Source organism: Mesocricetus auratus, unplaced genomic scaffold, assembly GCF_017639785.1.
Source record: "Mesocricetus auratus isolate SY011 unplaced genomic scaffold, BCM_Maur_2.0 Super-Scaffold_100004, whole genome shotgun sequence".
Taxonomy (NCBI): domain Eukaryota; kingdom Metazoa; phylum Chordata; class Mammalia; order Rodentia; family Cricetidae; genus Mesocricetus; species Mesocricetus auratus.
The window spans coordinates 7,704,243-7,719,277 of record NW_024429189.1 but is presented as its reverse complement, the minus strand read 5'-3'; the positions used below and the strand labels follow the sequence as shown (position 1 = coordinate 7,719,277).

The following is a 15,035-nucleotide window of genomic DNA, read 5'->3' as shown; positions in this document are numbered from 1 at the left end:
TCTGCTTTTCATACACTGCAGTTTTGCAAAATAAAAAGGGCTTATTTTAGCAACCATGGATAGATGACAGAGCTATACAAAGGAACAATAATTTGAATTAACAACTGGCTTCTGAACAGAACAGGAGGCAGAGGACAATGGAATAATAGTCCCCATAAGACAGAGAATAACCAGCAGCTACAATTCCATACAAAGGAAAACCACTTTTCACAACAATGCCAGAATACAGGTTATCCGGAGAATTTACTGCTGTCAAACTTCATTTAAAGGGGAAAAAGTTAGGAAGTGTGTTCTTCAAGCAGAAGAGAGGAGGGAAGAAACCAAAAAAAATCTGAAATATAGATCTAAAATATAATAATGAAAGCTAAGAAGGAAAAATGAAATCAACAAAAGAAAGGTGAAAACTACCAGGTAGAGCCACTCAGGGTGGCCAACCCTTTGGTACCGCAACACACCCATTCACAATGTCCACAGATGAGACTGCAGCTGGGCTCCCCTCCCCACAGAAGCCTCCTATTGCTCTAAGTAAAGTTTACAATTTTTATTTGGGCCATGTTCATTACTATCTTGAGCCACTGCCACGGGTTGGGCACCCCTGAGAAAAACCCCCACTATTTGGAGAAATTCAAAGTGTACCATTGAATCAAAAAAAAAAAAGCAATGAAAGGCAGACTTAAAACAAAAACAAGCTTCAAAAATTTATATATAATCAAAAGAACCCTTAAGAGTGAAATCTAAAGCTTGAAACTGCACAAAGTAGAAAAGCCAAAATGTCATGAGCTGAGAGCATCAAAGGGAAACACAGGAGAAAGGATATTAAAATGCAGATAAGAAAAAGAATGCAGAAACAAGGAACCAGTAAGAACAGCAATTAACAAGCACAGAACAAAGACACAGAGGAGAAGATGGTGGTGTGGGTTGCCACTGATAGTGACTTCAACTGAGAGAAAGGGCTCAGGAAAGGAGGGAGGGAGGGACATCAGAAACATAGACAGGGCTCCTGGCAGCCAAGGCCTAAAGTCACAGATATCAGGAGATTGATAAAAGAAAATGCCAAGTTCAAGAACGGCCTGCACTAGAGTAAGTTCAATATCAGCCCAAGCTACTTAGTAAGACCTTGGGCCCTATTGCAAAACAAACGGTAAAAAGGATTCTGGAGACGTAGATCAGTGACAGAATACTTGTTTAAAATATAAAGTATAAAACATGCCTGGACAGAGCAGGAGACTGCCTCACATAGATGTGGCAGCCTTCTACACTAGTGTTTCTCCCTGTAGTCTCCATAAGTCACAAAGTCAGTAAGGAAGGAGACGAAAGTCATCCCTACTCAACATCTCTCACATACGGGAGATTACAAAGAAACATCAAAAAACTATGAACTTGACACAGAGGTAAACAATCTTGGACTGGAGTTCAAGGGGATCACTGAAGCAGATTGTCATTTAGGTAAGAGTTTCATTTTTAAACATTATTAACGCCATGAGCACACAGACAGAAGGACATCAGCATTGTGGGGCTCCGAGGCAGAGTCAGGGTTCCTTCCTGTGTCAGAGGAGGGGACCTCATGTAGTCAGGCTGTCTTCAGTTCATGGGGGTACAGGAAAGGAAGGGAATTCCAGGGCAGGAAGGTTTAAGCTCCTAGAAGTGGGGAAGGATGGAAGGTGTGCTGCCACCAGTGGCCCTCTAATGTCCCAGAGTCCGGCAACACGTGCCTGTGAACTTCCTTGGTCTCTGCCATTTCCTTGGAATTGGGGCACCTGGGAGTCTGTTGAGGGGGTTAGGGATGCCCATAAAGGCTCTCAGAAGTGAGCTCACCACTAGGAAAAACAGGGGGGGGGGACTGCAGGCTAGCATGGCTTAAGCAACAATATAGTCTAGATTCTAACAGGAAATGGCAAGATAAACTGGGATCTGAGGAACCAGGCAGAGACCAGGGAGGAGGAGAGTGTTATCAGAATCCTGGGGACATGAAATTCAGATTGCCTGCCCTAGAAAAAAATTCCCATCCTTAACAAATAAATACTAAGAATAGGTCTGAGGCCAGACAAACCAGACTATTGCACCTGGGAACTTAAAAGTAGGGAACTTGATAAGTTCCTGGCCCTGAAGGAACCCACCTGGGCCCTGTTACTAAAGACGAGGATCACTACAAAGAGGGAGCGAGCCACTGTGTGCTGGTAAGGTTTCATGGGTTGAGGTCAAGGGTGCAACAGAGGTATTTGGCATACTAGAGTGCTAGACTAATGAAGAGCCCTACCTCCAAATGCTACAAAGATGCTAAATTCCACTGCACTAATAGAAAAGGACACTGTTGAACTAGAAAGCAAGCATGCCACCCCAAACTGCTAACCTGTGCTCCACAGAATCAAATGTAATTGCTCGGAAAGGATAAAACAAGGCAAACACAACTACAGCAATGACAAAAACCCTTTATTTTATCTTTATCTGAAACAATCCAGTATGCACAGCTTCTAAAATAAGAAAATGGAAACTATTTAATACAAGTATTACACAAGCTGGGCGATGGTGGCGCACGCCTTTAGTCCCAGCACTCGGGAGGCAGTGGATCTCTGTGAGTTCGAGGCTGGGCTGGACCGACAGTCTCCAAAACAATACAGAGAAACCCTGTCTCGTAAAAAACAAAAACAAAAACAAAAAAAAAACAAGTATTACACACACAAGCACACACACACACACACACACACACACACGCACACACACACCTATAAAGAGAGAGAAAATTAAAACAACTCTCAAACATGAAATAACAAACACAATTACACAAGCCAGCTGGCAATAAGAAAGAGCACCACAGACCTAACAGTCACAGGGAAGATCAGTGGAAACCTGAGAGACGTAAGATGACAACCCACCAAATTCAGTAAGAAAGTGAGAAAAAAAATAATCACACTAAACAATAAATTTAAATCACTTCAGAAATCACAAGGAAGAGTGGATAGCTGAAAGTACTGCAAGGGACAAAGCTGGAGGGAAATGCATCAAGAAAAAAGTATTAAATAAGGGATGAGTTTTAAAAAGGATTAGAAAGCTATACGGGAAGCAGGCAAAATAGATCCAACCCAGGCATAACTAGAATGTCTAATACACAACAACAAACAATGTGATAAAAATAACTTAAATAATAAAATACAATTTTATTATTTTTATTGATTATATAATAAAAATGTAATTCCAGAAATTTTTCCTAAAATTCAGTATAATCTACCAATTGATTTTCAACAAAAGTGCCGAAGTAGTTTAACAGAAATGAAGTGATCGGCGATCCAGTAAGGGCCAGGGGCCAGGAGAGAGCCTTCCTCTTTACCTCATGTCACATATAGAAATTATCTCAAGATTTAACCTTCTGGAAAGATGGAGTTAAAAGCACCCTCCCCTCTCCACCCAGCGACGCATACCTGGATATACATGACCCTTTAGCACCACAGAAGATAAATGTAGAGAGGTTTTGAAAGGCAGGAAGGAAATGGCAAGTCGGCTATGGACCCTTGGAACCAAGGAGCAGAGCAATAGGAACACTTCCTTTTCTGAGTTTTATTTTATACCTCATGTATCCAGATTTGACTTAGAACTCATAAACACCAACAGGCACAGACTTCAAAAAGCCCCGGTAAAAGGACTCGGGAACATAAGCCTAGCAAACCAGATAACTTATAAGCAGCAATGTCTACACTACAGCCAAATCCAACAGAACAAAAACAGAACAGAATGGCCATTCTATTTCTACTCAAACAAGCACAGGCTGAGGAAGGAGCCTAGACCTCTACCTTCACTGCCTGGAGACAACCCAAAGACCCACATGGAGTAGGATGAGAGACAGCTTAGTAGAAGCAGGGGCTTCCATCCCCACCCTGAAGTAACCAGACCCTAAAACCACGGAGACTAGACATAAAGTTTTACTAACAGTCAGTGGAGCACCCCTTCCCCATCTCACTAAAATGAGTGGTGGTGGAAAACCAGGAATTACACTACCAGTCAGTGGTAACCAGGTTCACCCTGTTGTTGATGGCAGTCACATGGGCGCAGTGGAGACCTGCTGGAGAGCTGGTATACCCACCTTAGTCCAGCAAAACGAGGGCTCTCTTCCACTGATGCCCACAGCAGCCAAGCCAGAATCTATTTCCCCACCTCACCTGGGGCTAACAAGACGAGCTCCATTTTCCTCCTTGAGTATATCACAGAAGACAAGCCAAAACAGAAGAGTTAAACAAGACTCACAGGCTCAGGGTATAATTCCAAAGTAGCTAGGTTTCAATAAAAACAAAATTACTTCTCACAGCAAGAACCAGGAAATCAACCTGAACAAGAAAAAACAACCAATAGGCACCAAGAAAACGGTTGTTAAACCTATCTGACAAAGACATCCCAGAAATTCTTAACAGTTTAAAAAAATTGAAGCAAACAAAAAGTAGAAAATCTCAGCAAAGAAATAGAAGACCTGAAGAACCAAGCAAGGACTTTAGAACTGAAAACATAGTAACTAAAATCAAAAACTTGATGGACGGCAGGCTCAACTGCAGAATGGAGGACACAAAGGAAAGAATCCAGGAACTAGAGACAGGAAAGTAGAAACCACCCAATCTGACCAACATAGAAAATATACTGAAAAAAACAATAGAGTCCAAGAGCTTTGGGATTACAACAAAAGACTAAGCATTCATACTACCAGAGTCTAAGAATGAAAAAGGAAAAAAGCAGAACTACAGAAGTACTCAAAAGACATAAAAGATGAAATAGTTCCAATTTTTGCAAAAGACATTAACCTACAGATTCAAGAAGCTGAGCAAACCCCAAACAGGATAAATTTGAAGAAGTTCACATCAAAATACATTATACTCAAACTTCTGAAATCTAAAGACAAAAACCCTTGGAAGCAGCGAGAGAGAAACAGCATCTTACCTATAGGAAGAAAACAATTCGAGTGACAGTAGATTTCTCATCAGAAACCATGGATTCAGAAGAGGCACACGTTTTTTTCAAGTGCTGAAAAAAAAAGAACTGTCAACCCAGAATTCTAAACCCAGTGAAAATATCCTTCAGGAATGAAGGGAACATCAAGACATTCTTGGATGAAGAAAACTAAAGAGAGTTTGTCACCTGAAGATGTTCCAAAAGAATAGCTAAAGAAAGTCTTCCACACAGAGACAACTCATGAAAGAATACAGAATACCAGAAAGGAAGAAAGAATAATAAGAGAAAAGTGATTAAATACAACAGTTTCCTTCTTCTCTTCAGTTTTCTAAGTTATGTTTGACAGCTGAAATAAAAATTCAAACACATTCTGCTGAGATTCTAAACTTATGCAGAGGAAAAATTTAAGAATACTATATTATAAATGGGAGAGGTATATATAAAGAAATTTTATACTGTAAACTGGCAGAATGAGTAAAATGGGGTAAGTTATAAAATACAATGACTAAAGCAACTATCATGTACAGTAGACACTTGAAAGCACTATAGATAAACCAAACTGGACTTTTAAATACATTCAAGTAACCTCCAAGAAAGGCAGGAAAAACAAACTAGAGAAATAAAAAAACAGAGAACAAACAGAAAATAAAAATTAGGATAATAAACTTAAGCTCTAATCTTACCAACAATTGCATTAAATGTAAATGTTATAATGCCAAATAAAAGAATTTGAAGTGGATTAAACCACGACCCAACCATATGCTGTCTATAAGAAGTTCACTTCAAATATAACTAGTCTGAAAATGAAAGGTAAAAAAGATCAACTATGCAAATATTAACTGAAAAACAGTAAAGATGTTATTACAAGGTAAGATCTACTTCAAATCAAGGAAAATTACGAGGTCAGAGAAGGCATAACACAATGATAAAAAAGCGGTTGCAACCAAAGGAAAAACCACAGAAGTGTTCATGTCTAATAGTAACTCACAAATGTGAAAGTAACAACTTACAGTCTGAAAGGAAAGGTAGGTTAGATCCAAAGTTATATTTAGAGACTTGAGCATCTTTTTCTCAACAACTGACGAATCTAGACATAAAATAACACCCACACAGAAAGGCTAACCAACAGGATGGAACTGGCCCTTACACAGCATTCCACCCAGCAACAGCAGGACACATGTTCTTCCCTTACTCTCATAAACATCTATCATGACCTATATCCTGGGTCATGGAACAAAACCTAAAAAATTTAAAGGAAAACTAATAATACAGAATGTGGTTACTGACCACTAAGTAATAAAAGTAGGAGTTGATAACAGAAAGACAAAGAAAAATCGGCAAACAACCCATGAAACTAAATAAAAATTAAATGCCATGAGAACCTTTGGTAGAAACAGAAGCAATGCAAAGAGAGAAACTTCTAGCACTAAGTGTTTGTCTTAGAAAAGCAGGTGGATAGACAGATGGCTCAGGGATTAAGAGCACCTGTTGCTCTTGCAGAGGACCCAGGTTCTGTCCCCAGCACCCACATGGTAGCTTACAGTCACCTACAACTTCAGTTTCAGGGGCTCTGATGCTCTCTTCTGACCCCCGAGAGTCCAAGGCATGCACATAGTGTGCATGTGAACACACGGGCAAAAGCATTCATGAACATGAATGAGTCTAAAACAAATTCCTTAAAAGAAAAGCAGGAAAATCAAACCAATATATACTCCTGCCACAAGAAAACTGAAAAATCAGAATAAAGCAAACACAAAGCAATGGCAAGCAGAAATCAAATTAAATGAAAATCATGCCAGCAAGATGTTTCAATGGGTCAAGATACCTGCTACCCAAATCCAGAGACCTGGGGGCTGGAGAGATGGCTCAGTGGTTAAGAGCACTGAAGGCTCTTCCACAAGGACCTGGGTTCAATTCCCAGAACCCACAACTGTCTGTAACTCTAGTTCTAGGGGAGCCGGCAACCTCACACAGACATACATGTAGGCATTTGATGCACATAAAAAATAAAATAAAAACAAATCCAGAGACCTGAATTCAATTCCTAGGACTTACATAAAGACAGAAAGAAAATAAATCAACTCCACAGAGTTGTTCTCTAACCTCTGTATGCATGTGTACACACAATCATAAAAATAAATTTTAAAATAAACCTCAGGAAAAAAATCAACACAACAATCCAACTTTTTCAAAATTAACAAATGTGGCAAAACGAGAAAAAGAAGAGATGACAATACATGGCAGTCAAAGGCATGAGGTAGGAGTCTGAAGACTTCACAAGAATAACAAGGGACCAACTATGGCCTGCTATGCTCACATGAAATTGGCGACTTCAATGATATGTAAATATTCCCAAAAGCAGAGAGTCATCCCAAATGATACCAATAACATAACCCTGTAGGTAATCAGATGGAATTACTTGTTTGGCAATTTTTACTAAAATTTTAAAGACAATTAGTACCCAGTTCAACATAATTTACTCTGGAAATTACTAGAGGGAATAGTTCCATTAGATCCAAAACATTTTATGGATCCATTTTTACTTTGATACAAACCTGACAAGGACATTAAGAAAAAGAAAACTAAAATTGATTGTGGAAGCCCAGGCCTATAATCCCAGTACTGGAAGACTAAGGCAGGAAAATTGTGAGCCTGAGAAATTGCAGCATTGACAGTCACAACCAGGGCATGAAAAAAGAAGAAATAAAAAGTGAAAACTTAAATTATTCATTTGTGGTTTTTATGCAGAGAATTTGGAAAGAATCTGCAAATACATGTTTAAGGTAAAATATGTCAGGACTAAGTAACTTAAGAAGTTAGAAAAATAACAACAACAAAGTAAAACAAAAAAAGAAAATAAAGACAAAAAGGAAAATAATGATTTTATAACAAATTATGGCAGAAATAACAAATGAATTAAAATATTTGTTTTCATTTTAAAGATAACAAATGATATAAACCACCAATGAATCTATTTTTTTACAAAAGGAGAAATCACAGAAATGCTCAGAATTCTAAAAATGACAAAGGGGAAAAAACACTAAACAAGAATAAAATTAAAGAAAAAACCCCCTTAAGGCCAGACAGCAGTAGTGCATGTCTTTGATCCCCGCACTCAGGAGGCAGAGGCAAGCAAATCTCAGTGAGTTCAAGGACAGCCTGATCTGCAAAGAGAGTTCCAGGACAGTCTGAGCTACACAGAGAAACCCTGTCTTGAAAAAACAAACAAACAAAAAGAAGAACTCAAGCCAATACTTTTTGTAAGCCTATGTAAGTATGTTGAAAGGCCTAGACTGAATATATTGTTTGTCATGGATACACGCATGTGTACACATGTGCAAAGGTGTGCATGTGGAGGACGCTGGCCAACATGGGTATCTTCCCTAATCTCTCTCCACCTCATCTGGGGAGACAGAGTCTCTTCCTGAGCCTGGAGTTTACTAGTGAGCTAGCCTGAGAGCAACAAGCCGGGATCATGCCCCAGCCTCAGCTTACAGGCTCTCTGTTGGACCTAGTTGGGGTCTAAACTAAGGTCCTCATACTTGCGGGACAAACTCTACCAAATTACCAATCTTTCTAGTCCTAAATGGGTAATTGTTTAAAGGAAAATATAATTTACCAAGCCCATTTCAAGAGATAATAAACAAACATACAAATATAGAAAGAGCTGCCATTATGCAAGTACATAAGATAACTTTACAAAGTTCTACCAAACACTTAAAGACTGCCACAGCACCAAAAAGTAAAACACTCCAATTCTTATTGTGAACTGATAACATTCCACAGACTGGCTCCTCACCTGGAAAATTCCACAGTCCAGTCTCCCCTCTTAAAACATCCAGCACTTCAGGAAAATACGTCACTACAAAGCTGTTACCTTTACTGCCTGATGCTCATGGAGAAAGGTGTGCCACCCAGACATAATATTAGGTTTTTAACAGAGTAATGCAGAGAAAAACTCACAGGCAGGAGTCCAAATTCCAGTGGCAGATTACAAGAATCATGTACGAATGCTTTTGCAAAGTGCCCTTACATTTCAGGAAGGCACATATCCAAAGCAATCCCTTATTAACAGCTATTTTAACCAGTGATCAGCAAAAATTCTGTCAGACATTTTATGCCCTAACATAGTACTTTGTGACTTGTCAGTGTTTAACTGTTTTTTCATCATACTTTATGAAACTGTGGGGCTGAGTTAGCATGCAACATGGTAATGTTCTTTTAAACTATTTTACATGAGAAAGGCAACTGATTCCTTGCCTAACTTGTCAAAGAAGTTTGGTCCCTAACAGCAGGAAAATAAAATACAATAAAAAAATCATGGCTGTAATTGGAACATCTGATTTTCAGAAATGGAGTACTGAGGTTGAGTATGATGTGACTATATGGCATTAATATCCTAACCTTACGATGCCTAAACACAGAATGATAAAACCACAGTACACATCTCACTTTAAAGAACCAAGCCAAAAATCTTAGGAAAAGATTAATAGAAACCAATAGTGAATTTCAAAATAAATACAGCTGTCTTAATCCGCATAATTCGGATAGTTTTCACCCAGGTGACTTTTGTACTTGGTGAGGGAGGAAAAGAGTTCCCATCCATCCATCCGTCCGTCGTCATCCCCCAACCCCACCTTGTCCCCATCCCCTCACCTGCCCACTGCCTCTCTTGACTAGAGGAACACCACAGACACCGGCTGTGAGCTGGTCCTGTGAGGCACCAGTTACTTCACATGAGTCTCCCCACAAGCTTTTGTCACTACCGGGGACTATAATGATCATGCTGGTCTTGGCAGCAAATGTCCTAAAAGTAGCGAGTGTCATTCAAGCAGCCATCATCTTGGCCAAAGCTTTCCACTATCCATCCCTATGTGTAGAGGCTACTGGGGAAACAAGATTGGCCATCCCATGCAAGGTGACAGGCCACTGTGGCTCTGTGCTGGTGTGCCTCATCTCTGGCTCCAGACCCATGGGCATTGTCTCTGCTCCTCTGTCCAGGAAGCTGCTGCTGCCGCCCGGTACTGACAACCGATACACACCAGGTAGACCAGTGGTTCAAAGCCTTCGTAACACTACCGCCCTTTAATGCAGTTCCTCATGTTGTGGTGACCCTCAACCATAACATTATTTAACTGTTACTTCATAACTGCAATTTTGCTACTGTTATGAATCATAATATAAATATCTGATAGCTCAACCAACCGGTTGAGAACCACTGAGTTAGGACTGCACTGCCACTTTGGAGACTTCTCCAAGGGCACCTTTGATGCCATCTCTAAGACTTACCCAACCTCTGGAAAGAGACCATGTTTACCAAGTTTCCCTCTCAGGAATTCACTGTCCATCTTGTGAAAACTCACACAAAAGTCTCCATTTGGAGGACCCAGGCTCCATCAGTGGCTACCACATTTTAATTTTTATTAGTAAACTTAGTTCAGTCTATTTTTCTGATATAACAATAGAATGAACTAAGTCTGCTAATAAATAATGACTAATTGAGGTATATTCCAACATGGCATAAATAGTTCCAGATCTCAAACCCATTGCTATATCTCCATATCTAAGAGAAAATATGACCTCTATGAATGCTGAAAAGACTTAACCAAATTTAACTCATTGGACAGACAAAACAACTTACTAAAATAGAAATTAATATATACTAGAAACATGTTTCCACATAGGTCTAAAGTGAGAATTTTTACCTTAGTACAGACAAAACAAAGCAAAAGTACCCAATGCCCTGGATGTTTCCACCAATGTTACCAGACAGACTAAGAGTTCTAAAACTTGGAAGAGAAATACACCCATTCACAGAAGTTTTGATAATGTACTAGGGAAAACAAAACAAGTAGAATCAACTAAAACTAATGCCTGATCTGAGGATTCAGAAAAATTGGATAAATAATAAACATAAAAAGTTAAAAAATCAATACCCTAGACTTCTTCTTCTAGCAGAAGTAATGATAGGTATCAGATTAACCCCCAAAAGGATAATCATGAACACCAGACAGAGAACAAAGCTGGTAATGAACACTTGTAATTTTGGCACTCCATAGATAGATGTCAGTGTCTGAGCTACAGAGTGAGACCTTGTCTCAGGAAGAAAATTTAAATATATATATTCAGACACTAAAAACCCAAGCCAGAGAAAAGACCTCTGTGAAAAATATAAAAAGAGGTGCTGGAGGGATAGTTTGGTGGTTAAGAGCACTTCCTCCTCTTGCAGAGGGCCTAGGTTCAGTAGCCATCACCCCCATGGCAACATAAGACCATCTGTAGCTCCAGTTACAGGGTTTCTGGAGCCCTTTTCCGACTCCACTGGCACCAGGCATGCACATGGTACAAAAGCATACATGCAGGCAAAAATCCACATATTAAATAAAAATAAGTAAATCTGTATGTGTATGTGTATATGTGTTTGCATCTTGAAAGTTAATAATTATTAAACACACCAACTAAAATATAGGCAAAAACCTGAATAAAAATCTCCCCAAGAAGATGCACAGGTGTCAAGAAAACATAACAAAAAATACTCAAAATCACACATCATTAGGAAATTGCAAAGCTAAACAAACTCTACAATACATTTCATTAGAACAACCAAAGCCCAAACCACTGGTAACATGAGACTCAGAAATACGTGAAGCAGTGGGAATGTAAACTAGCACAGCCACATTGAAGACAGTTTGGCAGGTTGATACAAAACTAAACATGATCCTCCCACATACAACTTCACAATCACACTTAGGCATGCACTCATAGGAGAACATCAACATGGACCCCAACATGTATTCCGTTTATAACTACACTGGAAGTAACTGAAATATCCTTCCATAGGTGCATGGCTAACTGTGATACAGTCAGACAGTGAGACTGTAGTGTAGTAAGGAAGCCACAACATTCCTCAAGTGCACAATGATCAAGTTTGCTTTCTTTCTTTCTTTCTTTCTTTCTTTCTTTTCTTCCTTCTTTCCTTCCTTCCTTCCTTCCTTTCTTTCTTTCTTTCACCAACTGAAAATCTATGTGCTGTATGATTCAAGTATGTGATAAAAGGTCTGTGGCTGCCAGCATTGATGGGTCAACTGGGGACAAAATCCCAATGAGGTCCTTAGGCTCAATCTCTGACTACTCTACAGAGAAACAAAGGAGGGGTCTGGGAAGACAGACTCACTTGTGAGCATGGCAAGTGAAACCAGAATGGGCCAAAATCAAGTTGTCCTCAGAGGAAGTACAGAGAAACTGGTGGCTAAGGAGCTTTTAAAAGTCACCACCCTCCACCATTCTGTCTTTCCAGACAGTGTGTGTGACCAACTGCAGATGTGGGTGTCCACGGAGTATATAGCTCATGCGATCTACTTCAGAGCTCAGCACTTCTCTGGCCTTCCACAGGCCATGCCTCTCTCCCTGGGATGTTTCCTTTCACTCTAATGTCTGTCCTGGCGAGGACCACATCTGTCACCTCCAAGTAGCTTCTTACTGCATGGCCTATTCACCGTGCTCTTACTGCACGCTCCTTTCTGGTTTCACACACATAGGAATGAGCAAGGGAAGACAGCAAATTGGACAAGGGGGTGGAGCTTAGGGCAAAGCTCCTGGAGCACGTGAGTAGGTAGATGACAGCTCTGAGATCCTTGTCCTCGCCTACCCATCCCCCGCACCAGTCCTCACCAGCTTTTGTCAAGCAACAAAGCATGAAGATTTTGTGGTCTTTCTGGCTAATCTGGCTACCTTCCACTGTGTTCCCAGCACTCTGACACAAGCCTGGCATAAGCCAGCAACGTGAAAACATTTTTTAGGAGGAGGGACAAAGGTATTTACCATCCATCTGCCTCCAAGGCAAAGGAAAGCCAAGAGATGGCCAAGAACAGATAATAATAGCAAAGAACTTTCCATGGGGAGAAAATTCAGAGCAGCAAGCTAGATCCCCAGCCACTGATACAGGTCAGCAGGAATGGGGGTAGCTGGGCCTGCCATTGGTCCAGAAGATACTCACTGGGAACTACAGTGGTCTCCCCGGGAGGGCCTGTCAGTGTCACTGGGACATGCACAGTGGTGCTGGGGTCTGAAGGCTGACTGCCCATCCGGGTGACATTGCGCTGGTTGTCCGCATCTTCTGGCTGTTCTTCCACTTTCTGGAGACAGGTGCTGGGCAGCATGTGCAGAGGGCCCACACCTGTGACTGCAATGGCCTCCAGATCACAGTGAGGCTCCCTGAAACCAGAGTCCTCATTAGTCCCCTGCAGAACGTGAATCCGAGCTCCTTACGGCTATTTTCGCAAGGCAAGTAAAGCCTGGGCCACCACCTGTCCATCACCCTACACTCACAATGCCTTTAGGTCTAAAAGGAGGGTATGGAGCTGACCCATCCGCTTTGTGTTTAACACAGCCAGGCACTATTGGTTTTATAGTCTGTGTGTGAACGAAGCGGTCTAAAGCAGGCCTTTCCCTAGAACACCCTGCCAGGGACCCCGACCCTAAGCCCCCTCCCCGGGAAGGCCCAGCACAGAATTCTACACACAGAGACAGCGCTGTGAAACTGATCCTCAACAATGGCCTCCAGCTGTGCCTAACCTGGTTTCTGCCAGCCGATGGGCAAGCACAAAGATGGTGGCTACCAGTCTCCAGGTCTCTTGAAGAGTCAGAGGCAGAAAGCAGGTCAGTACCCTCCGGTCCATTTTTGCAAACTCAGCTGGCAACCTTGCTTGATTCTCCTCTCCCAGCATCCTCCCCTTCATTTACAGTACTCCCCAATTTTCTCTTCTCCTGGGTGCCCTGTCTGTTCTATCCCAGGTCAATGTGTTCCCAATGTCTCCAGTCTCTTCCTAAGTCGTGTGTGTGTGTGTGTGTGTGTGTGTGTGTGTGTGTGTGTGTGTGTGCGCGCGCGTGTGTTCTGTGTCACTGAGTACACACCAGTTGCCACAAGGGATTTTATTTACCAAAGGGAGAAATAGGAGTATGTGCGGGAGGGGGCGGGGGAAACACAACAGGAGCAGCCTGGCAGTCACGCTGTACCTTTCCCTATTACTTGCATAAGGGATCCTAACACCCCCCACACACCCACTACCGCCTGGCCCCGCCCCGCCCCGCCCGGCCCCGCCCCGCCCCGCCCCCAGCACCCTGCCTCTTACATACTTGGGCTGGTGGTTTCGGGTTTCCTTATCCCCTTCTGCCACATTGCTCTCCTTCTCTGCAGCCTCCCTCTCTGGGGGCTCAAGTGTTGGTGGCCCCTTATGCCTTGCACGGTGCCGGCGCGTGGGCTCCTCGCTGTTCTCTGCCTCACGGGGGCCCGTGCGAGGGCCTCGATGTCGTGGGCGTCGCTCGCCCTTGGGTGCGAGCACCGGTGCGGTGCCCTCTTTGCCCGATTCCTGTGCGTGCCGGTGGGCACGGTGGCGCCGGGGCTCGCGTTCAGTGGCCTCCTCCTCCGGGGAGCCACGCCGGTGGTGGCGCCTGTTGCGTTCACTGCGGGCTTGCACTTCAGCCCCTGCAGCCTCCTTGCTGTGACTGCGACGAGGGCGCGGACGTTCCTCCCGGGCGCCAGTCTCGGTGTTTTCGGTCTTTGGACAGTCTGCCCTGTCCTGTTCACCGCCAGCAGGGGCCGTGGCTGAGGTCTTGTCCCTGTCACGGTGCCGGTGGTGTCTGCGTGGGGGGTCTGCATTTTCAGTTGCTTCCGTGCCCTCGGGCTTTGACTTGTTCCCCACAGGTCCCCGCATGCCATCCCGGCCAGGCTCTACCACTAGGGGCCGGTCCATGTGCGTCTTCATGTCTGGCCTCACATGGCGCGTGCTGGCATAACGCAGGCGCTCCTCGGGGTCCATCTCGCTGTACAGTGCCTCACAGCTGGCACGCAGGTTCTGCAGCCTGAGCTGACTGGCCCGCTGCTCCCACACTGAGCGCGCCTTGGCCGAGTTCTGCTGCCTGCTGCGGGGAGACTGTCATGAGTGTCACCATCCAGCTTATCTCTACCTCACAGGGAAGCCGCAGATGAACACAAGCAATGGAGGGATGTGGGGACAGGGAAGCAGAGGTGATCAGAGCCTTAAAGACCCCTGCACTGTTGCTGATGGGGGAAGAATATAGGGAGGGGACAGTAAATCTCCTCCTGT

At 42.8% G+C, this 15,035-nt stretch overlaps 1 protein-coding gene across 1 annotated transcript in view; it reads right to left on the bottom strand.

Annotated features, from left to right (window-relative positions):
* Window positions 1–15,035, bottom strand: part of Cacna1b (calcium voltage-gated channel subunit alpha1 B) — a 160,771-nt gene that overhangs the window by 59,263 nt on the left and 86,473 nt on the right. The window contains 2 exon segments of the mRNA XM_005083737.4: window positions 12,926–13,143; window positions 14,065–14,850. Of these exon segments, the coding sequence (XP_005083794.1) occupies window positions 12,926–13,143; window positions 14,065–14,850 (1,004 nt within the window).